A 25938-nucleotide genomic window follows, 5' to 3' on the forward strand; every position below is an offset into this window, starting at 1 on the left:
TGGCCTGCAGTGCCAGTATCCCATATGGGTGCCAGCTGAGTTCCACTGCTCCACTTCCGATCTAGCTCCCTGCTAATTCTCCTGGGAAAGCAGGAAGATGGCTGAAGTGCTTGGGCCCCACACACCTATTTAGCAAACCTGGGAGAAGCTCCTGGCTCCTAGCTTAGATCGGCCTAGCTCTGGAGTGAACCAGCAATGGAAGCACTCCCTACCTTCTCTCTTCTCTCTCTTTCTCTCTCCCCTCTCTTTGACTCTGCCTTTCAAATAAATAAATAAATCTTTAAAACAACACCACCAACAAAACAAAACCAAAAACTTTTTTTTAGGATTTTATTTATTGATTTGCAAGGAAGAGATACAGAGAGAGTAGAGAGAGAGAAAGAGGGCGAGAGTGCTTCCATTTTTGGTTCCTTCCCCAATTGGCTGCAATGGCCAGAGATAGGCTGATCTGAATCTAGGAACCAGGAGCTTCTTCTGGGTCTCCCACATGGGTGAAGGAGCCCAAGTACTTAGGCCATATTCTGCTACTTTCTCAGGTGCATTAGCAGGGAACTGTATTAGAAATGCAGCATCTGGGACTCAAACTAATGCCCATATGGGATGCCAGCACTGCAGGCAGAGGCTTAGCCTTTCTACACCACAGTGCTGACCTCAGAAAACAATTCTTAAAAGTTTCAGGACTTTCAAGACAAATGGAAAATATGGAAATATTAAGAATAATGAAAACTGCTATAGTAGTTACTGTTGTATTTGTGTGGAATATAAACACTTCATGAATTTAAGAGCATAACACCTGAACTGGTTTGCTCTGAATATATAAATATTGAGGCAACAAATTAAACTGTATATATGTTATATACATTATTTGTATATACAATTTATAAAACATTCATTAGTCAGATATATATTCTAAAGTCTCTCAAGCTTCAATCATATATTTATAAAATAAAATATAACTTTACAGAACAAAAAGAATATGGGCACCTTTCTTTAGGAATTTAATAATGTTTTGGAGGTTTTTTTTAATTTTTTTGTTAGAAGAAAAAATTAGGGCCAGTGTTGTGAACTAGCAGGTGAAGCCACCACCTGTGACTCCAGAATTCCATGTCGCACCAATTTGGGTCCCAGATGCTCCATTTCCAACCCAGCTCCTGCTAATGCACCTGGAAAGCAGCAGGAGATGGGGTGGGGGAATTGGGTCCCTGCCACACATCTGAGCTCCTGGCTTCAGCTTAACTCAGCCCTGGTAGTAGTAGCCATTTGTGAAGTGAATTAGTGGATGGACAAACTCTCTGTGTGTTGCTCTCTCTCTCTCTCTCTGTAACTCTGCCTTTCAAATAAAATAATTTTTAAAAAAGAAAACACAATTGAAAACTAGAAAAAAATAGTCAACAACATTGAAGAAAAGGAAAGAATCTCAGTTTTCTGGACAGATAGGCTTCTCAAGTGTCAAGCAGAGACAAGATGAGATTTATTTCACTAAAGTGCTAGCAGAGGGGAATAAATTTATTGAATAGGTTTGCTACAGAAACCTTTGCCTAAATAGCTTTATTCAGGCTTGTATCACATCTTTTTTTTCCTTATTTTTTTAAAAAAATATTTATTTATTTATTTATTTGAAAGGCAGAGTTATAGAGAGAAAGCTTCCATCCCCAAAATGTCACAACAGCCTGGGCTTGGCCAAGCCAAAGCCAGGAGCCAGGAGCTTCTTCTGGGTCTCCTATGTGGGTGGTAGGGACCCAAGCACTTGAGTTATCTGCTGCTTTCCCAAGTGCATTAGTGGGTAGCTGGATCAGAGATGGAACAGCCAGGTCTTAAACCAGTGCCCATATGGGATGCCAGCATCTCAGACAACAGCTTTACCTGCTGTGCCAAAATACAGCCCCATGAATCACTTATGTCATAGGATTTTGTATTTTTTTCTTCAGGGTTAAAGTGTGAAAACATATTTGCTTAGAAGTCAATTTCATTATTTCTCTTAAGAAAACAAATAAAATAATAAAAAAAAACCACATAGGAAAATAAGTTTTATACCTGGTTTGGTTTTAGTACTAACTGCAAATTGTAAAAATTAAATAATTGAATCACCTGAGAGTTACCAGTTTATACCTTTTCTCAAATATAAGCAGCATTCAATATTACAGTTGAGGAGGAATTTTATTCCCATATTGTGTGTTAGCTAGGATTCATTAATATACAGAGGTAATAGAATTCTGTGGATAAAGCCAAACTATAGCTTAACATCTGACCTCGAGTTTGTCAAATGCATATTCTTCAGTTTTTATATCTGAACATTGTAAGATCTAGATTGATGTGAGACCTGAGCCATGTGTGCAGGCAGAGCACCTCGGGCCTTGTTTTAAAGGGTGACACCGTGTTGTCTGCTCTGCATTCTTTGAGTTCTTATGGAGAAAATAGGAGCAGAATACCATCTCTCGATAAACAAACATAAAAAAGGCAAACAAACCTGTGATGAGAGAATGCATTTTGTGAAAACAGCAGCAACTTCTGATATTTTCCTTTCATCATTTGCAATGCAGAGGATGAATTTGATAGAGCTGATAATTTTACTGAGAATCCTTCCTATTAAATAGATTCAAAATAATTTTGAAGAACAGATGGTATAGACTAGAAGAAGAGGTAAACATTGTATGTTAAACATTTTATTGATCAATTAAAATATCATAATTTAAAATGTTGATTCTACTATGAGAATTACGTGTGCCTGTGTGTGGATGAGAAAGACACAGAGAGGATATGTGAGGTGTGGGATGAAAATTTATTATCCAGTGTTTAAATGAGCCTCTTCCCATGAGGTGAGAATTAGAAGAGCATTTCCCACTCCCACCCCTTCTTTTTCTACTTTATACACACACACATGCACACACACACACATACACACACCAGGCAGATTTTTTTTTCAAGGTGTTGGGAAAATAGCTTTGAATCTAGGCACTTTGAAAACTGCCTCTTCTGCCTATTTTTAAGACCAGTTTGAGAAAAATGATAGGCAGAGTAGAATACAGAAACCACCTGTGTGGATTTGCTGGAAAATGCAGACTATAAAGTTAGTAGCTCTTTGAAAGACTTTTGTTATAGAAAGAATGCATCCTTATCTGCTAGCGCTTCATTCTTCAGATAATGAATTCCTGAGAACTGAACATCATCATCTCAGTAGTCTGTTTGACATTAACTTTCAATCATGTTAACCTTTCATCCCAGGGAATTACTTATAAATGAGTGCTCCCATTCTATTTTAGGGGTACTTTTCTTGGCTGTATCAGTCATCTTCATAAATGATGATAGACTATTTGAGTAAATCATTAGAGCCCCCCAAAGTTAAACAAGAGCACCAATTAAAAATTTACTACCAATCATTGTGTAACAACGTATATTTAAGTGTTTATGGCAGTCACATCTGAGTTAAAAACATTCTCTTTAAAAAAGAACATTGAATCACCTAATAGTGATTCAAAGAGGGTTAACATTTTCTTTCCTTTGCTCACATATTTATATGAAAATATCAGAGCCAAGACTGAGAGTGGAAACAAAATCATTAGTTATGAAGATACGGGAAAATAATGAGCCTACACATGGTCCTGCATATCCTGTTCTGCCTTTGCATGCCTTTACTCTCCCTCAGAAGTCCGAACTGTGTCCAAAGTTGGTGTAGACTGTGTTCCTGACAATAGCAGAGTTGTAGTAAAAACTGTCTTCACCACCTAAGTTATGGAGCCTGCTATAGTGAATACCATACAAACAGGGGGCCATCCTGCCCTGAATCATGTCTGTTCATATGACCCCATCATTATTCCCAGGTTCAGTGCCCTTTGCCCTTGATCCCATTTCTACAGGATTTAGACAAGTGTCAGCCCTTTGGAATGCTACATAATAGTGTCCTTGATTCCCTAACTTTGCTGGAGAAAATTGAGTTTAAATCTAGTGTTGAAATTATATAATATCTATTTAAAAAAAGGAAATTATATAATACTATCTATTATAATGTTATAATATTGTAATATAGTAGTCAATTTATTCCTGACACAAAAGAAGCCCTAGAATTTTGTTAGAGATATCTGTCTTGATTTGGCTCATTTTTTAAATGTTATTTAAGCTTAGCAAATGCGTTTATAAAAGACTGAATCTTCTTTGTTGGTGTTTTGTTGTTGCATTTGGTGATAGCAAAATGCAGGAGATTCTTCCTGGTGTTGACTCTGCAGATATTATTCTTAAAACTTTATCCTGCTAATTGTAAAATCATTCATTTTTCATGTCTGAAACATCACTTGGTAAAAGATACTAGGATTAGAGTGGTGAGTGTTTAGTGCTTGATGGATGAACAAGTGGTAAGAGGGTGTGATTCGGAACTAAGGGGCACTGCCCCATGGCTCATCCTAAGCCCCTTTGGGGGCGGGGGACAGTCTTTAATTACATCTGGAACTCATTATTTCTTTTTGGAGCTTCTTTCCAGATCAGCTCCCCCATCAGCCTCCCAGTGAGCAACAGAAATTCCAGATGGTTCCCTCCATATGCCAGTGCTCATTCCCTCAAGTAGGATAGATCGGTCACTGACAGAGTAGGATAGAATAGCCATGGCCGCAACAGGACAAGTGCAAAGCCTTGATCACAGTTCAATTAAAAGTGGTCCATCATTGACATTTGTTAAGTAGGTTGGAAAAATAACTGTTTTTGTGTGATTAATCTGAAATGTCTTGAGTAATTTTATGGAAATGATACTAGGTTTAGAGTGTTCACACCTAGAAACAAAATGAAAGTCTCTGTAAGTAGTTATTATGGCTAAGGACTGGTCAGTTTGGGCTTCCAGCTGTTGTTTTCTTGAAATTCCAGAAAAGTAAATATTTTTGCTTATGTCACTTGCAACTACAATCTGTAATCTCTATTATTGTGATACAAGAACCACTTTATTAAAAATTCCTTTCAGAGCATGTATTTATTTAATTTTAGCAGAGTTTTGTTTTAATACGCACATTGATAGTTAATCTACATATAATTTAAAAGTACATGATCATTTCAACTATATTGTATTATGTTTATATATATATTTTCATCTACTGGGAAACCATCTCTCTCTTTTTTTAAAGATTTATTTATTTTATTTGAAAGAGTTACATGGAGAGAGAAGAAGAGGCAGAAAGAGAGAGTGAGAGAGAGAGAGAATCGAGAGAATCTTCCATCTACTGGTTCACTCCCCAATTGGCCGCAACGGTCAGAGCTGTGCCATCTGAAGCCAGGAGCCTGGAGCTTCTTCTGGGTCTCCCACGCAGGTGCAGGGGCCCAGGGACTCGGGCCATCTTCTATTGCTCTCCCAGGCCATAGCAGAGAGCTGGATAGGAAGTGGAGCAGCCAGGACTTGAACTGGCGCCCATACAGGATTTTGGCACTGCAGGCAGCAGCTTTACCTGTTATGCCACAGCCCTGGCCACCAATACATCTCACATATTGTGAATACACATCACATACCTATATATGATACATCTTGGGGAAGCGATAGAAGAACAAAGGAAATGTGGGTAGATAGATGGAGGAAATTTAAAAGTCAAAAGTGTGGCATGAAAAGATATTAGGACAGTATTTCTACTCTTGTCTTCATCCAATAACTTTCCTCTGATAGTTTTGGTGTTATTTTTGGGTAGTTCTTATGTGCTGTTTACTGTTGTTAAGTCTTGAGAATGTGAAAGTAAGGATGGCAGCTGTTTTATCATGGGGTTAATATAAATCTGTGGCTCTTGGGAAATTTGTTTGTACATTTGGAGTGGGCAGACTAATTAAATGGAAAATTTTCTTCTAAGAGGGTATGTCACGATGACTGAAGGGAGGAATAATATTTTCTATGTACTTGTATTTTAACCAAAAAATATACTTAAAGTATCTATATCACTGTGTGTGTCTGCATATGTGTGGGGTGTGGGGGATGGGGGAGAGGAAACCTTGTGGAAATGAATTTGTTTAACTGATTTTATTTGTTTTTATAATCAGTTTTGATAACCAGAATTGATAGACTGAACTAGTGTTTGGAATAGATGAATAACATTTGTATAGCACTCTTTTTTTTAAGTTTATTTATTTGAAAGGCAGAGGATCAGAGTGAATGAGAGAGAGATTCTCTCTCACACACCACACCCACACCCACACACAGAGGGAGAGAGAGAGAAGGAGGGAGGGAGATCTTTCTTCTGTTGTTTCACTACCCAAGTGCCCACAAGAGCCAGTGCTTGATCAGGCAAAGCCTGGAGCCCTGAACTCCATCCACATCCCCCAGGTGGGTTGCAAGGACCCATGTATTTGAACCATCACCTGCTGCCTCCCAGGGTGTGCATCAGTCTGAAACTTGATCATTAGTGGGGATGGAACTCAATTCCATGAACTCTGATAACACTCTTGTTTTTTTTTTTTTTAAGTGTTTTCTTTAAGTCATTTTTCTTAAAGTTATAAAGCCATAAAATGTGTGCTAACCTTACAGCATTCTCCAGATATTTCTCTTTTGTCTGAATGTTTGAGATCAGAGATGAGATTGAGATATATTATTTATTTTATCTGTTTTCCTCAAGCATTCATTTTTGTACCAATTACTAATGAATTCTTAAATTTAAAGTGCCTAGGAGTTTTAATTCAATAATCTTGGCAACATTTATGTTGTTCATTTTTGACATCACGATAATGAGTAAGGATTTTTTTTTTTTAAAGTGAGTGTTCTCTTTCTTTAAGGAAGTAATGGTGGGACAGGAAGAGGTAATTATACAAAGGGCCAGGTCAGAGACAGTTGCCTCCCTACCTATAATAAAATATATGTGTCATTTGAATAATATGTTTGAGTTTTCTGATGCAAGAATGTACAGGGTGTCTTTGGAGTGTGAAAGAGAGAGGTAGCTTCTCAGGGAGAGTGGTGGAGCCAACATATGGATTGGGAACTCTAGCAGAACTCACACTTGCATTGCATGCTGATGGATGAGTGGGTGTTGCTGAAGAGGCCGGACCATGAGCATACTTTGAGAATCAACTCTACATCCAACTCAGAGAGAAGTAGATAGGGAGAGAGCATGCAGTATTTATGAACATTGCTTGCCTGGAAGTGTCATACCTCAGTTCTGCTTACATTCTACTAGCCACAACTCAGTCACATTGCTTCATCTAACTACAAAGCAGGCTAGAAATGATAGTCTAACTGTGAACACAAGAGGAAAAAGGAAGTGTTGGTTTACAAGTTTGTAGTCTCTACCATTGAACGGCATGGTTGTTCTTATAACTGAGGAAGCAGGCATAGGCCAGGAAAGACAATTCATGAGAGTTAATTTTCTTGGGTAGTCAGGCCTTTAAGAACAGCAGGGTGGGCTGGCACTGTGGCATGGTAGGTTAAACATATGCCTGTGGTGCCAGCATCCCATATGGGCGCTGATTCTAGTCCTAGCTGCTCCTATCCAGCTCCCTGCTGATGGCTTGGGAAAGCAGTAGAAGATGGCCCAAGTGCCTGAGTCCCTGCACTTACATAGGAGATCTGAAAGAAGCTCTTGGCTCCAAATTGACCCAGCTCTGGCCATTGTGGCCATTTGGGGAGTGAACCAGCAGATGGAAAAACTTTCACTCTGTCTCTCCCTCTCTCTGTAATTCTGCCTCTAAAGTAAATAAATAAATCTTTTAAAATAAAAGAATCTTTAAAAAGAAGAACAGCAAGGGTGCATTTTTCCTTGAATGAGAAATGATATTATTTTAAGAAAATAATTCTTTACAATTTTTTTTACATGTCAGTGATTATGTATTTGAAATTTAAGCCAAAATTTTAATTTGATATCTTTAATTTGTTAGAATTACTACTAAGCTTCAGAAAGTTACACTTAATACTTTGGCACACATGAAATATTTACTATTTTAAATGAGAAAAATTTTACTCCTATTTTATTCTGTTTTAATTTCAGATAAAATCTATGATTATTTTTGAACTTGTATGGAAACTGCTCTAATGAAAGGGTGAATGAGGAATAATGGCTTTAAGTTGTCCTTTGAGCTCTATAAGCATGTCATACTAATGGACAACAGTGCAGATAATGTTAATGTCCTGCATTTCTTTAGAGGCCCCACATGTTTTGCCTTGCACTGTTGGAAATGGGTATTCCAGATGGTATCCTGGTATTGTGTAGGCACTTTGGATCTATTAAATCATTTAACCCTTACAAGAAATCTATAAATAAAGCAGATATTTTTATTATTATCCCTCTTTCACTATTAGATAATGAGGCATAGAAAGATAAGGTTGCTGACAGATGCAGCTATAACTGGTAGAGCTAGGGGACTCAACCAAATAATCTACTTACAGAAGCAAGGTCATATCTACTTTTCTGCACCTCCCTGAAATTTCAATCCAAATCGAATGGACAGATACAGAGGTAGGCAACTCATTTGATTTGTGTGTGTTAGGCAAAGCCTGTTTAAAGCAACCAGTTGGGTGAATAACAATGACTTTTGGCCATAACGCTTTATTTGTTAAGCAGTAGAAACACTTATTGATAATAGCTTCTGATCTCCCCACCCCATCTTTTTATTAGAACCTAACCTTTAGCAGGTTATCTGTAATTTTAGTCACTGTACCTGTCTGTCTTAGATAATACTATAAGCAGTTCCTGAATTGCTAGGTGAACCAGAGTAAATCACTGGGAGAGAGAAGGGGGTGGGGATTTGTATTTTGGTTACACTCCTGAGCACTTTTTCTTCTGTAGACAGAACTGTCCTGGTGGATACAGATCTTCCAGCGCTAAAAGGACTTTACGTGCTGGGCACTTTAGAATTCCCTGTGGACCGAAGCAATGTTCTGAGTGTGGCATGCATGGTCATTGCAGGCGGGGAGCTGAAAGTTGGTGAGTAAAAGCACAAGGGTTGGGAACACAATGGGAATGAAGTTCTGGGAGAAATGACTCTACCAAGTTCATGGTACCACCAAGTGGATTGCTTAATGCAATTCGGGAAGGGCTAAGGCTAGGAGTGAGAGAGTTTACCAGTGAAGCTTTTCCTTGGAGAGCTCTGGATGTGGATAAAGGTGATTTCTATTGGTCCTTCTCACATGCCCACCATCATCAGACCCTGTTTCTAGTCCCAGGATCTTTGTGGTACAAATGCTGCTCATTTCAGAGTTCCTTTTGCTTTGCCAGATTATACACCAGTTCTCCCTTTTGTTATTTGCATCAGAATTTACTCATGACCCATTCTTTCCAAGATATCAGAGGATAGGTTTGATATCCTTTGATCAATTGACTCACTAGAAAAATTTCAGTTGCTGTCTTAATAAGGTGCCTTCCAAACAGACCTGAAAGCAAGCCTGATGTGCTAACACTTTATTGGGACAAATGATCCCAGTGACATAACAGTGAAGGGAAAAGAGAATGGAAGGATAAAAGGAGCGAAAGAAAACATAGTACAGTCAAGGAAAACATGCTTAGTTTGCTTGGTTACATGGAATGCTTTGAGAGAAGCCTTATCGAATCACAACATGTTGGGACAATATGAGGCAGATGGTGCAGAGAGGCAAGAAATTCACTGGGTCCATGCTGAAGCTGTGAACTTATTTTCTCTCTCTCTCTCTCTCTCTCTCTCTCTCTCTCTCTCTCTCTCTCAATTCTTGTGGCTCCTTGGGCTGTTAATGGAAGGGCCAGAGATTCAGTAAGTTCTAGAAGAGACCCCTACTGCTGGGAAGTGAGGTATGCAGCTGAAGTCACAGGACAGGCAGAACGGAGTAGATCCAGTGTAGTGCGTTAGCAATATCTAGTATGATAACTTGCCTAAATCAGAAACAAACAAACACATGAGCTGTTTTAGGCAGACTATCTACTTGAAAGGGTTGTAGGCAGTAAGTGTAAAAGCTCAAATGACATGTACCCTAACCCCTAAGGAACTACTTTTGAATTTAAGAAATCATCTACTTTCCCCTCTAAAAGATGATTTCAAAAATAGATGTCTAGATATAATAATACCTTATCCCAAAGAAATAAATTTCTGATTGATACAGTAATCTTTAAATATCATTGTTCGATATCATCTAAATTTTAAAATCTCATGGGAGAGATTTCTTGGCCTAATTTTCTGTATGATTCTTAAACTACTTGGAAGAATGATTTCCAAGTCTCTTCTTAACTACTTCCAGTGACAAAAAATTCAAAAATTTCCCCATTGTTTGAAATTCTATTAAGTTTTTTTTTCTTTTTATTACATCAAAGTCTATCTTCCTAGAGTTTTTGTGGGTACAGGTTCTTCCATTCTAGTCATTGCATTTTCCCAAGCATCAAATCTTCTTTCCTTCTAGGGCCTTTCATTCACATTTGTTTCAATCTTCTGTCTTAGGTTATGTAAGTCCTATTACTTTAGACATGGTTCATAATTATTGCTGTTTTTAAATTTTATTGTTCAGGCCAGCTCTGCAGCTCACTTGGCTAATCCTCTGCCTGCAGCGCTGGCACCCCGGGTTCTAGTCCCGGTAAGTGCGCCAGTTCTGTCCCGGTTGCTCCTCTTTCAGTCCAACTCTCTGCTGTGGCCCAGGAAGGCAGTGGAGGATAGCCCAAGTGCTTGGGCCCTGCACCTGCATGGGAGACGAGGAGGAAGCACCTGGCTCCTGGCTTCAGATTGGCACAGCGCGCCAGCCATGGTGGCCATTTTGGGGGGTGAGCCAATGAAAAAAGGAAGACCTTTCTCTATGTCTCTCTCTCACTGTCTAATTCTGCCTGTCCAAAAAAAAAAAATTATTTTTCAGTGGATTGTACAAAATAGGAAATTCAGAAAAGCAAGTATAAAGTTACACAGAAGAAATGAAATGGTTACACATATTTCCAAGTGTAAATATAATATTTTGATTTTTTTCTCAAAATCATTTATTTCCTACACATACAAGTACACACACACTTTCAAGCACAGGATATACAGTTTGATCATCTTTTCAATTATAAATTAACATTGTGAGATTTTCCACAGTTCATTGCTCAAAGGAAAAATTTTAATACTTTCAATATTATATAGTATATACTTACATGTGAATACATGCATTTAAATATGTATATAATACTTAATAATTTTCTGTTGTTAAAAATCTGAGTTATTTTAGATTTTGCCCTTGTAAGTCATTCTGCAATGAACATTCTAGCAGTTTAATCATTGTTAATATTTCCAGTTCCTAAAGATAGACTTCTGTAAGTGGAATGAATAGGCCTAAGGGTAAGAGCATTTTTTAAGGTACTTGATAGATCTTGAAAATTTCATTTCAGAAAGAACATATAAATTTGCACACCTTCCACATTTCTCAGGGTTGTGAGATCCCTACACTTGTCCTGGTATTGCCTCTAAGGTCGCTATGTTTTGTTCATTCCTCTGAATGCGTGAAGCCAGAGTAATAGAACTATTCCCTGGCGGGACCTGACCTATTCTGAACAGAATGACCTGAGTGTGGCAGTTAACAGCATGGCCTCTAAGTCAGATAGTTTGGGATCAAATCCAAGCTGGCCTCCTATTTGCTGTTTGCCATTAAGTGAATCAACCTGTGGACATCTCGGTTTCTTCATCTGCAACATACGTAAGATACAAACAGAAACTACCTTACAGGGATGTTGAAATCATTAAACACAACAGCACATACTGCATTTTTTGCCAGTCATTGTTCAAGAAATGTTAGTTTATTGGCCAGGGTGCCAACACAAAGTCATGTAATACAAATTGGGTAAATCGAGGAGATTCAAGTAAAAGATTTATTTATCAAATTCCAAGTGGGATGGGGCACATCTCGGGACCAGAAAAGTAGTATATCCCTACTACCACTTAACATGAAAGAAGAAAGGAAAGCATCATTGGAATGTAGAGGTAGAAGGGGATGTGCTGACCAAAGGCATGGCCGTTTCTATGAATGGGACTTGGCACAGAGAGAGACCTATAAGAATAAATTCTGTGACCTTACTTTATTGCTTCCCTCCTGTTTCTTGTTCATACTGCCATCTGCCTGCATCCGATCAGAAGTCATCATAAAAGAGAATCCATTGGTGCAGTACATGTAAGTCATTAGTACTATGGGAGCACTGATCAGAGTAAAGAAGGGAAGGGTTTGGAAATGGAGATGTTAACAGAAAAAGTCCAATAACTCAGCTTCCACTTCCCATGACTGCTGTGTGATTCTTCAATTAATACAAAGATTAAACTCACTTCTTTAGCCTGTCATGTCATACTGTTTGTCCTATCAACTATATTGTCAACTCTAATTCCTACTTTTTTTCCATTTCTTAGCTCAAATACATATTTCTACCTTGTATACTTGTGTGAAGCTTATTTTGATTTCTCTCGAGTTTTAGAAAAGTTTTTATTTACCTCTCCATTTGATTTCTTCAGTCCATCTTTCCATTCTGGGGACACACCTTTGGATTCTGATCTTTTCCTACCAGATTTATACTATTTGCTGATTTGCTTAATATTCTATAAAATCTTCATATGGTATTTGTCTTTTTGGATCCTGCTTATTAAGTATAATGATTGCCAGTTGCATCCGTTTTGTTGCAAATGACAGGATTTCATTATTTTTTATGGTTAAGCAATATTATATGGTGTATATATACCACATTTTCCTTATCCAGCCATCAGTTGATGGGCATTTGCATTGATTCCAAATCTTAACTATTGTGGTTTGAGCTGGAATAAACATGGAAGTAAAAAATGTGTGGCAATCTGCATAAAATTATTCTTCTGCATAAACTGTTGAGAGGAAATGGCTTACAGTCTAAATGAACTTAATTGCTATTTTGTAATCACACAGGAAATATTTAGATGTTACATTGTCATTGGTTCTGTTTTAGTGAAAGAAATTATGAATGAATGAAGAAAAAAACTGTTTATGTGTGAAATGGTCATTTTCCCATTCAATTATTGTTTATAGCCATTGTCTATATTCTCATTAAATTAGGGTCTTTTTGGTTTTTATTTAAAGTTCTTATTTGGTGAAGGCTTAAGCGCTTTTGCAGTATTGCAAATTTAAAATATGTTATCTCAAAAACAAAAAAAGAGGTAGAAAGAAGGAGGGTGGGAGGAAGGGAATATCATTATGTTCTTAAACTAGTATCTACAAATCATATGGCATCTGTTAAAAATTAATTAAAATTTAAAAATGAAATTAAAAGAAAAATATTCTATAAAATCCTTATCTAATTAATTGATAGAAATATTAAATAAAATTTAGTTCTGTTCTTGTTACAGAAAATTTATTTCAGGTTGGCATCGACTATTACTAAAGTTTTCTTTTGTGTTGTTTTTAGGCTTCTGAGGTCACTTATTACTATAATATTTAACCTGTGGCCTAAAAGTCTGTATCTTCACTGAGAAGTAATAGTGTGCCACTTTCCAGTTTTATTTTATATATTTCAGATCTTATTGTTAAGTTTCACCACTCCCAGCTGTATTTTTACTCATCACTGGATAATGATGTATTCTTTTTTCCCTGCTTCATCCATGTGTTCCAAGCCTAAAGGTTGCTTATTGAAACCCATCTGCCAAATCCTATGTGTATAATGCCTGAAGGAAGACTTTCAACCCATCTGTCCAATTTCACCACACCCCAAAGAAATCCCAACATGAAATAGATAATATGACTAGTTAGTAAACAAACTTAATAGATGTGGACATTGGCACGGAGTGCTGCCAGAACATGTCTGCTATCTCATGCCATTTGATCCAAGTCCTGTCATTGTGGAATTATATTTTTTGGTGGTCCTGCTTTTGGGACAATTGGTGCTAGCAAAAGGTATCAACTGAGTTTTAGTAGTTGCTATTGTAAAAATTAAGAGAATAAGAAAGGAAGGAGGAGAGAGGGTAGGAGCATGGGAGGCAGGGTAGGTTGGGAAGTATCACTATGCTCCTAAATCTGTACATATAGAATACATAAAATTTGTTCTGCTATAAATAAAAAATATTAAAAATAGATAAAAGCAAAGGCATATGTTAAAAAAAGAATCATTGAGTACTAGAATTAGAAGGGAAGTTTAAAATCAAAACTTTGCTTGGAGGGCTAAGAATATATCACAAATGACAAACTCAATTTCATTTTTTTCAGTGCTCTGATAAAACACTCTAGATAAGCTTAAAGCAATTCACTTGTGTGTCCATTGTTTCATTCACCCTGTGTTTACTCAGTGTGTACCAGGTACCAAGCACCACGGGACTTATTGGGTATCCAAGTTTCAATAGCTATTTTAGTAAAATAATGGAGACAAGTAAATAAAAGCGTAATTGGAAAGGTCATGTCTTTTAACCTGCACACGGCTTAGGTAATCAAACCCACTTCCCTGCTGACAATAGAGTAGATCTACCTCGTTCAACTTGGATGTCCCCCTGGAGCAATGACCAGTGCTCCCTGGTCATACCCAGCACACACCTCTGGATATTCCCTGAAAGAGCAGATACTCCACTAAGCCACAGAGGTGCAGTTCAAAGATAAAAGACATCAGAGGAGGCAGGCACCACGGCTCACTAGGCTAATTTCTCCACCTGTGGTGCCGGCACCCGGGTTCTATCCCAGTTGGGGCACCGGATTCTGTCTTGGTTGCTCCTCTTCCAGTCCAGTTCCTGCCATGGCCTGGGAGTGCAGTGGAGAATGGCCCAGGTCCTTGGGCCCTGCACCTGCATGAGAGACCAGGAGGAAGTACCTGGCTCCTGGCTTTGTATCCACACAGTGCACTGGCCATAGCGGCCATTTGGGGGGGGTGAACCAACACAAAGGAAGACCTTTCTCTCTGTCTCTCTCTCTCTCACTGTCTAACTCTGCCTGTCCAAAAAAAAAAAAAAAAAAAAAAAAGACATCAGAGGAGAAAACTAATAAGTTTTCCACAAGTGTCTAAAAATAAACACAGAAATTCAAGAAGTAATAATAAGGAAGACAACATGAATACCCCAAATAACACAATAACACTTCAATATTAGAATGTGAAGATGAATAGATTGATGAAATAGCTAAAGTTTAAGGACAAAATCTGAACAAACGTTATACCTTCAGGAAATTGTACAGTGTGTGCATGTATGGGTTATAGGATTTGTGTGGAATAGTGACAGCAAATGAAGTTTCTTGAGCTTAAACACTGTGCTAAGGTATTTGGATTTTGTCATGAAGAAAGCTGGGAAGTGACGTGATTAGATTTGGTTTCATAAAGGTCACTTCAGGCAGTGTGGGAGGGACACAGTGAAAAATGATGAGACTTCTGTGGTCTTTCAGGGCATAAATTGTAAGGGCTTGAATTAAGGCACTGTAGTTAAAGAGGAAAGAATGAATTAGAGAAACATCAGCAAGATAAATATCACTAGAACCTGGTAACCATTTTTATGTGAGGTGAGGAAGAGTTATTGACATGTTCTAGGTTTCAGTTTAGGAGATCTGGGTCATGGGGGAAAATGAGTGAATTCCTTTTCCACCACTTGTTAGTTGAGTGATCCTGGCAAGTTACATGAGCTAGCTCTACCTCAGTTCCCTTTTCCCTAAAATTATAGTAAAAGTACTTATTTCATAGAGTTTTGTAAAAATTAAATGACTTGGTATTTACTACAGTTCTTGAACAGTATAAGGCACAAGGTAAGCCTTATACAGTGGCTCATTAAATACATAGACTTATGTCTTAAGTTTAAATTTCAAAGGAATGTATAAATAGTAACATCTAAAGGACAAGTAGACTTATGAAAAAATAACCCAGGAGGGAAATTTATACCAAGTATGTCATTCCTAAATGTACTGTATTTAACATATTGAGTAGTCACCACACCAAAAATGAAATTAAAATTGTGTATATGGTTACATGTTTTATGTTGTTATAATTTAATAGGTATAGACCATTCTGGAGCAAAAAATGTAACTTCAGACTACAGAGACAAGAAGCAGATAGGCCAACAAAGATTTGATCATGAGAGATTTAGACAAGATGAAGTATTAGTGTAAAAGTCTTAAGACAGGAATGTGTTTTGCATAACTGAAAGACAGAAAGTTAACCATGGTAGCTGAAGAATAGTGATAAACAGTAATGAGTTTATGGTGAACATGATGAGTTTCATGATATAGTCTGGATTATAAGATTGGCAATGTTATTGTCTAAAACAAAAGAACAAAATATGCAAATTATGCTGATAATTGCTATTTTTAGATAGTTTCATGAGTATGGCTTTAATTGTATGGAAATTAAGACCTTCATAAACACAAACATTCCAGAGACCTGGATTATAATTCTAGGTTAGCAATTCATTTTTCAACTTCTGAAAAAAATCCGCTAACAGGACTCTGTGACTATGAGAATCATCTGTCTTGATGCAACTGAGATCCAAAGAGATTGTCCATCTGTTCCCAGGACTATGCTCAGTCAAGATCATGACCAAGGTTAGAGGCTCTTTTAGTTCCCTAAAACACTCTTCCTTTCAGCCTTTCCCCAAAATATACATTTACAATCATCCCTTTCTCCACTTAATAGATTCCAGTGATCTCTTTTAGTCCCTCTACTAACTCAGATTGTTATGACTGTTTTTATTTTATTACCATGAAACGGTATGGTTTCATGAATGTCTATTCTCTATTAAATAATTGACATTTTCAGAACATTTTATAACCCCTACTGCATAGTAGTCTTTTGATAATATGCTTTATAACTAGTTAATGTATATATGAATGAATGGATATAACTAGGTGTTTTTTCCTTATACTTAAATCTGGGAGGAAGGAATTAGACTGTGTTTAAATGACTACAACATGTTTATCTTCTCATATAAGAGGATCAAAGTAAGTGTAAAAACACATTGAAAAAGTTGGTGATCTTGTACAAAACTATTTTCAATTTTTATAGTCTGTGAAGGAAAACTGATAAAAATTCCCATCTCAAAGCCTTTTTAATAAGCACTGGTTGTTGATTGTTTTCAGTGTTTGTGTTTGCCCATGAATAGCTATCTGAACCCATTCTGTTTCTCAGTGTCTCTCCTTAGATGAGATGCTCTTCCAATTTTTTTTTTTTTTTTTTTTGGACAGGCAGAATTAGAGAGAGAGACAGAGAGAAAGGTCTTCCTTCCCATGTTTTTACATGTCCTCCCTATTATCTGTGATATCAGTGATGTTAAAATGCTATTGATCCAAATATTCAATTCAGTGGAGACTATTTTAATTTCCTACTTTTAAAATTTCTGATGTAAATTTTTCTTATAATATGTTATAGAGAGGTTTCAGAAAGGTAACTAGTAGTAATGGATTTGTATAATACATTATAAAATAATATAAAATAATAGTAAATAAAATAGAGAGTGGATATTGTGGCATAGCAGGTTAATACACCACTTGAGATGCCTATATCCCATATTGGAATGCTGGTTCAAGTCCCAGCTACTATACTCTAGATGCAGCTTCCAGCTAATTCACCTGAAAAGGCCGCAGATAATGGCCCAAGTACTTGGGAGCCTGCCACCTACATGGGACATCTGGATGGAGTTCCAGGTTTTTGGCTGCTGCCAGGCATTGCCCTGGCTTTTGAAGCCATTTGGTGCATAAACCAGTGAATGAAAGATCTGTTTCTCCCTTTCTTTTACCCTTTCCAATAAATAAATGTTTTAAAACAATCTAAAACTGCATTTATACAAATAATTATGATTATACAAATAATTATACAAATTATAAATTTCTATAGTTTACTTTTCTTGTGAAAATACACTTTTTGTAATAAATATTCTGGTAAGTATTTAAATCTTAACATATCTCTCCTTGACTCCTAAATCAGCAAGACTGCATCACACATCAATGTAACTAATTGTGGATATAGCAGTTCATTGCTCCTTTGGCCTGTCACAATTAGGTCATGTGATGCACTGCCTAGTCACTCAGTAATTACACTAGGAAGTCAGGCCTCCATCCTAAAACTTGTCACATATTGTTTTTCAGGTCTAGTGATGGGTATTTGTCAGCCCTGTCTCACATTTATAGCCAGGAGCCTAAGGTCATCATTAGCACATGGCTTTGATTGTCAGGAAATGAAGTACTCGGTCTATGGAAGTTTCTTTCATTGCTTCCATGATCGAGACTTTCTCAATCCTAAAGAAGAAAAATCCATACCCAGTTTATTGCCTTCCACACTGACAGTTCTGTAAGGTTCATTGGTTGATTAAGTAATAAGAAGGAAACAAACCTGAGAAAAGTGTAGATTAAAACATATCCTGCAGCCTAAAGCCACAACACCCAATAGTCACATCCATTCAGCAGCCAGATAAAATCTTGTGTGTGTGCTCTTTGTTTCAAAATAATATATTGAATAAAAATATGTCAATGTCCTCTTCCAAATTTAACTATGATTGGAAAATAATACAAATACCTACACATGTATTGTGTAAAGATGAGTATAAGTGTACATAGATATCTGCAAAATAGGTGGTTTGTAAATTAGCTAATGTGGATCATGTCAGTAAATCAGTTTGTTGGGGCAGTCATGGTGGCACAGTAGATAAAACCACAGCCTACCATGCTGACATCACCTTTGGGCTCTGATTCAAGTCTCTGCTGCTCAACTTCTAATCCAGCTCCCTGCTAAGGGCCTGAGAAAGCAGCAGAGTATGGCCCAAGTGTGTGACCCTTGCTGTTTGTGTAGGAGACCAGGAAGAAGCTCCTAGCTCCTGGCTCAGCCCCCAGGCCATTGTGGCCTTCTGGGGAGTGAACCAGCTGCTAGAAGATCTCTTTCTTTCTCTGACTCCCCTCTCTTCTCTGTAATTCTTATTTTCAAATAAATAAATTCATCTTAAAAAATCAGTTTGTTTCCACTGACAGTTCTTTAACGAAACTAACAGTTCACTTAAAAAAAAAAAAGTGACAACAAAGGAATAAGGTGTGTAAATGTCATTATTTAACTATAAGGGCACAAGTGTAAAAATTTTGTCCTTTACAAATATTGATAACACGAGCCCCAATTTCTGTGCTTGGAAAGTCAGTAATGGGCTGACAGCCAACAGTAAGTTGGGTGTATTTTCAAATGAGATTAAACATGGGAAGCTCTGTTTATTTGCTCGTGGATAGCGTTCTCTGAAAATTTATCATATTACTTTTAAATATGTATGAATATTTTTAAGCAAAACACCATTACAAATCAAGTTTCTTCTCTCTCATGGGCATCAGTAAGTCTCTGAAATAATTATCTCTACTTTAATATCTTAACATTTGCTAACTCAGTGTTTTCCTAAATTGTGTTTTTGACATAGGGACCTCTATAATAGTAATATAAGGCTCTTAGACTTCTACTTAGTTGTTAAAATAATCAAATTTAATTAATTAATAATAAAAATGCAAATTTTAAAGTCTGTTTTTTGTTTTAAATGTTTGTATTTTCTAAATTTTTTATTTATACTTTATTTGAAACACAGAAAGAGGGAGACAGAAAAAAAAATCTTGCAGCTGTTGGTTCACTCACCAAATCTCATTACTTTCTACAAAGAGTATGCCTTATTTTTCTTAATTTCCAAACCTAAAAGTTAACTTTGAAATCAACATATCTCCATTGTTACTATATTTTTAATACAATTACTACCAAGAGTCAACATTTTTAACAGCATGCAGTATATACATTGTGCTGTGTGCTATTAACATGCACCAAATCATTTAACCCTCACAAAAACTGGGTGCTGTTTTTGTTCCTGTTTTTCTATTGAGAAAATCAAGGCTTAAGGAAAGGAAGTAATTTGCTTCACCCTGTCCATGGAGTTTAAGGATACATGCCTCAAATGGTGAATAAATAACATTGTAATGTTTAATATTCTGAAAATGATAGTCCTCATTAGTAATAAAAAATGATCAGACTGAATAAAGTCACTCTATGAAGGCTAGACATTATCACTTGATGATGCCTACAGATTTTTTAAAAGCTTACTTATTTGAGAGGTAGAGTTACAGAGAGAGGAAGACAGAAGAAAGGTCTTCCGTCCGCTGATTCACTCCCCAAATGGCCGCAATGGCCGGAGCTGAGCTGATCTGAAGGGAGGATCCAGGAGCTTTGGGGGTACAGGTGCCCGAACACCTGGGCCATCTTCTACTGCTTTCCCAGGCTATAAGCAGAGAGCTCGATCAGCCAGAACACTAACTGCACCCATGTGGGATGTGTCAGAGTGCCGGCCCCTTGTGACCAGTTCTTATTGCACTGGATTGCAAGTCCTTTCAGCCTTCATTTATTTTCAGGTGGAATTGATTCTATTGGGGTGGGATATTTCTAAGATAAGAAATTCAAATATATAGCTGAAGTTAAAAAGTAATTTAGAATAAAATGTGTGTCATATGTAAATTGGTTCAGCACTACTCGCCAGTTTGGGCTGCACCCTTATTATTTTCTGTTTACTCTGTGAGAGGCTGTGCTGACTTTAATATTTTTATAGACATGTTTGTTTTTCCACAAGTTTTTTAGATTTTTACTCTATATAGTTTGATATGAAGATGCTAGGTGCATATGGGTTTAAAATTGTTATATCTTACTCTTAAAGTGAGTTTCTTTATTACTATAGAATATTTCTCTTTATTTCAAAATGTTTTCTGCAGGAAAGTTGATAAATATTACCTAGATCACAATTTCTGGGTAAAATATTTTCAAGTGAATTCTTCTGGCAACACCCAGTTTCATTCAGAGAAGGAGACAATGAGGCAAAGGCAACTACAGTACAGTTTTAGAAGTATGGAGGTAAATCATAGCTTGTTGTGGCTGTCATGGAGGACCACTTACTGCAGAGTTAGTTGATGAGGAAGGATCTCCAAAGGGTGGCACTGAGCTGGGTTTGAAAGTACATGGGTTAGTTGTGAAGAAAACAGGACTGGCAGTGTGTCAGGCAGTGAAAGCAGATACAAGGAAGCACATGACCTGTTCAGGGATTTGTGTGGTTCAACAACAACAACTACAACAACAAGATTAGACAGAGGAAGGGATTATAAAAGGACAAAGGTCTTCTGTTTACTCTTTCAAAGCACTTTTAAATGCATACAATTAGAAATAAATACAACTACAATGAACAACATTGGATATTAATCTTTACCCATATTCCATATAGCAGACAACTTCCTTTAAGTGAAATTACTGCAGCAAGGGCATGGACATTCTTGTGTTGAAAGGGGGTCACCTAAGTTTAGACCATAGGAAGCTTTTAGAAATAACTTACAGTGGGGCCAAGTTTTGAGGGACGATTGGGAATCAGGAAGAAGAGAAAAGGCTGAGGCCCTTCTGAGAAAGTTAAGGGAGTGGTCAGAGTTCCCATTGGGTTTGCTTAGTACAAGCTGTGAGGAGTCATCCTGATAGAGGGGCTTAAGTGTAAGCTATATGTCTATTTGCGTCCATCAAAGAAGTTATGTAATAAAATAATTAAAAGTCCTTTGAATCTATTCTTACCTATTGAAATTCATGGAATCCATTTGTATCATATTCCCCAAACCATTACAGTGGTTACCTTTCCTATACCTGAAGTGATTTTCTTCCATCTCCCCGGGAGATTTTAGCATCTGGAACATATTCTACTCTAGTTCCATTGCCCACAATAGCAGCCTCCCATTACTCCTTTCCTATTCCTCCATATTCACATGTCCTCCGTGATACTTATGAAATCTACAGTCCAAATCCACCACTTAATAGCTGTGTAATTCCTGACAAGTTACTTAAGCTCTCTTTGCCTCAGTTTCCTCATGAGAACCTCAATAATATTCACTGTGAGGTTATGAGAATGAAATAAAATATACATTTGCAAACATATGGAATGTCTTTGCAGCCCAATGAAAATGAATTTCCCCTCCATTATGAATATATAAATTCATTAAGGTTTTAACCTCTTGCTACAGGTGAGACCAACTAGCAGGAGGCTTACAGCTTAGACTAGTGATAAACAGTGCTCCTAGCGTCTTCTTTAGGAAGTGGCTATTCCCATTTAGGATCAACACACATACTGGAGAGAGTGCCTCCTCTTTCTTTGATTGCTGGAGTTGAGAATAAAATGAGTATCTCAGCCTTGAAAGCTTCCTGTTCCCCAGCTTTTATGAATTTAAGAAGCTTTGCATTTTAATGTTGAAATAGCTTGGATTTCCTTCTCAACTTCACTTATTTCTACCTGGCTTCTATTCTGCATCTTTTCCTTGCCCCTCATTATAGAAAAGAATTGAAATCCTGGTCATCTGAGATACTGAAAGATCATGGCAGGCTGACTAATTTTGCCCAGACTTTCTGCGAAAGCTCCACATGTGCTGTAGTTTTGGGTTGCATAATTGATTTAATCTCTGATTTTAAAAGAATGCTGAACTCTTTTTGTGGGACTCTGCATACATTTCTCTAGGGCAAAAACTGTCCTACTTTTTTCTCTCTGGTATCTGTTTAGTGCTAGGCCATTTTTCCCCAAGACTTTAAACTACCCTCCGTGAAATAAATGAAATCACAGTTGGAAAACAGCTTACTGGACAGACTTATAACCGCAAGATAAGAGTTACACCATACACATTTGCTTAACATTCTCCCCCTCCCCTGCTTCCCTTCTTTCTGCTCTAGCACATCTTTGTTTTGGCTAAGAGGAGACATTAGTCTCTCAATTGAGGCCTGGCATTACCTACACAGAGCAGGGGCATACCTTAGCGGCTTATTTAAGAAACACAGGCTGTGGGTTCTGATCCTTGTTTGCCCATTGACCTGTTTTAGGACTCCAGGCAGATTTATTTCCTCTCTGAGTTCTGCTTCCAACAGTCCCTTCTAGAATAATGTTTGTAAAGCCTGGGCTATAAAAATAGGTACGTAGCAGCTTCAAACTCACCTTGAATCTTTGCAGGGGGATTATTTTGGGCTGCTCTAGAGATCACTTCATTTTTGGTATTGTTTTCAGAAATTTCTAAACTGGAAAGTTTTGTTTCAGAGCATACAGATTTTGTGAGCCTATTTGATCTAGTATATAATTTGGGGTCTGTTCAGTTACTCCTTAAGCATTCTTTGTAATAGTTTCTGTGCTCTCAGATGCATATTCCAAAAGAAAATAGTCTTCCTTAGATCCATACTCATTAACACTGTTTCAGAATTTTCCCTGAACAAGTCTCACACTGTAAAACTGACAGACACCATTGTTTACATTAGCAGCATAAGATCAGAAGTCATTCCAAACTGCTGTGGGAGTATCGTAACATTATGTCTTTAAGCTGCTAACAGAATTTAGATTTAGAATATGACCTACTACTTGCTTAATGAAACACAACAACTAGATCTTTCTTCAAATAGATTTTGTTACTTATTGGATAAACTTAGACAAGTCCCTTAACCTCTAATATCCTTTATGTATAAATATTTAAAACTTGGATCAGAATCATACTTATCAGGTTCCTTGCAAGGATTAAATGCTAAAACACATTAAAGGAATTTGGGAATCAACTAGCCTTAGTGTATCAGCCAAGTATTTTGCTGTAATAATGGTGTACAACAAACAACCCCCAAATCTCGGTGGTTTTCAACAACAAATATTTGGGTTAGACTCAGATGGACTTGGCTTCGACTTGTGTGTTCTATCCAGCTTTGATCTGTAAGTCTCTTCCTTCAAGCCCTATAAGCTATTTGAGGAATTCTTCTTTCATGGCAGCACGCATCATTGCAGAGACCTGGTAAAAACTTGCCAAGTGCCTTGAAGAACTGGGAACTGGCATTAATATCCCTGCCACCCAAATTTCACTGGATAAAACAAGTCATATGACCAATAAACATTAGGAAGTCAGGAAACCATGATGTGCGCTAATGAAGAGTGCACATTGCTGAATAGTAATCTGGTCTCCTTCAGAAAACTATACTGAATCATGTGACTATGTTCTCTGTTGCATGTATTCTACTTCCTAGCATCAACTTTACACTTCTGAAATTACATCACAATTTGTATCTCTCCCTCTTAATTTCAAATTGTGTTGAATGATATACTTTTCTTTATAAACAGGTACTTTAGAAAATCCCTTACAGAAAGAACAAAAGCTTACGATTCTCCTTAGAGCCTCAGAGGGTGTCTTTTGTGATCGTTTCAATGGAATTCAGATTGACCCAGGAATAATTGGTAAGAGTATGAAATAATTTTTATTAAAAAAATAAGTAAGCATGTGTATATATGTGCTTGTGTGTGTCTCATAGAAATGTCATTCATAGATTACTTACTAAATTCCAGGCATTCTTCTAGATAATTTATTATTTCCCCTACTAGGTTTTCTGTGAGCAGTGACCATTTTATGGAAGTCATAACTCAGATTTATGCCAGCACTGTGATACAGTAGTGTAAGCCACTGCTTGCAGTGCCAGTAGCATAGATAGGAGTGCCAGTTTGAGTCTTGAGTCCTGGCTGCTCTGCTTCCAATCCATCTTCCTGCTGATTTTCCTGAGAAGACAGCAGAAGGTGGTCCAAATACTGAGGCCTCTCCTATCCATGTGGAAGGCCAGTGTAGAGTTCTTGACTCCCGGTTTTGGCCTGACCAAGAATAGGCTGTTGTGGCCATTTTAGGAGTGAACTAGTGAATGCAAAATCTCTTTCTGCTCCCCTGACCTTCCTCCCCGCCATTGCTCTGCCTTTCAAATAAATAAACAAAACTCAAAAAAAGCTAAGACTCAGGGATGATGAAAAATATGTATAAGACCACACAGTTTTCTAGTGACAGAATGTAGATTTATAAACAGATTATTTGGACTCCAAAGTCTGTCTGAAGTAAGAGTCTATCTACCTTGTATAACCATGATGTAAGTAAGAGCTTCAAAATAGCTCAGTTTTAAATAAGAAAAGAATGATTATTGTATTTTGAATACTCTATCACTTTTTCTTTATGATAATTGCTAATTTTATAAGTAAAGAGGGATAACCCTTTGTATGAAGCAATTTCCCTTTAAGAATATTTACATTTTAAAAACCTGATTCTCTTGTTACTTTCTTTCCCTAACTTTGATTATAATTTATCACCTTTTAAAATATATTGTTACATACCTTGAATGTATTACTTTAAACAGACAGAATATTGACGTCAATGGATTCTCTATAATATGCACTATTGTGTTGAATTTTTTTTTATTTTTTTTTTAATTTATTTGACAGTTAGAGTTATAGACAGTGAGAGAGAGACAGAGAGAAAGTTCTTCCTTCCGTTAGTTCACCCCCACCAAATGACCGCTATGGCCGGAGCTACTCCAATCCGAAGCCAGGAGCCAGGTGCTTCCTCCTGGTCTCCCATGCGGGTGCAGGGCCCAAGGACCTGGGCCATCCTTCACTGCTCTCCGGGGCCACAGCAAGGAGCTGGATTGGAAAAGGAGCAACCGGGATTAAAACCCAATACCCATATGGGATGCCGGCACTGCAGGCGGAGGATTAACCAAGTGAGCCCGTGTTGAATGTTTAAAGTGACTCACTTTGTCTTGTGGCAAAAGAGAAAGGATCATCCTATTTGAGGTTTCTGAATACCATGAGATAGAAATTTAATATTCATCGATGCTTAGCAGCTTCCTCTCTGCATTTCAGTACTCAATAAAACAGAAAATAATGTTTGGACAATAGTTAACTTAGAAATCTGACAAATAATCATTGCTATGTAATATTTTGATAGTATTTTATAATTTCTGAAGATTTTTTCATGCATGCTATTTATTATATCTTCCCAATAATATGAGATTCAACAATTTAAAAAAATTTCCAAGTTGACAAAGAGTAGATGGATCACAAACAGAAATGTTCAATCTCTTTTTAGCTATATAGTAGCCACTCTGTTTGACTGCAGTGGTTATAATGGATCAAATATTCTGTTAAGGATTTCCGCAGAGGCCTTTCCTGATCCCTGAACCCAGCCATATGATCACATTAGGGCTTTTGAAAACTTTTGTTACCAGATTGAAATAAAAAACAGAATATTTGTTTCATTGCATGCTTAAATTTTTATGGTGTCATAAGTAAATGATGGATTTTAATCAT

The 25938-nt window shown here is 37.2% G+C and overlaps 1 protein-coding gene across 6 annotated transcripts in view; it reads left to right on the plus strand.

The window, feature by feature from the left end:
- Window positions 1-25938, plus strand: part of PKHD1 (PKHD1 ciliary IPT domain containing fibrocystin/polyductin) — a 579994-nt gene that overhangs the window by 376770 nt on the left and 177286 nt on the right. For all 6 annotated transcript variants that reach the window (XM_070074011.1, XM_051855614.2, XM_051855618.2 and 3 more), the window contains 2 exons: window positions 8730-8867; window positions 23938-24051. In XM_070074011.1, the coding sequence (XP_069930112.1) occupies window positions 8730-8867; window positions 23938-24051 (252 nt within the window). The remainder of the gene's footprint in view (window positions 1-8729; window positions 8868-23937; window positions 24052-25938) is intronic.

The sequence above is a fragment of the Oryctolagus cuniculus genome, chromosome 5, assembly GCF_964237555.1.
Source record: "Oryctolagus cuniculus chromosome 5, mOryCun1.1, whole genome shotgun sequence".
Taxonomy (NCBI): domain Eukaryota; kingdom Metazoa; phylum Chordata; class Mammalia; order Lagomorpha; family Leporidae; genus Oryctolagus; species Oryctolagus cuniculus.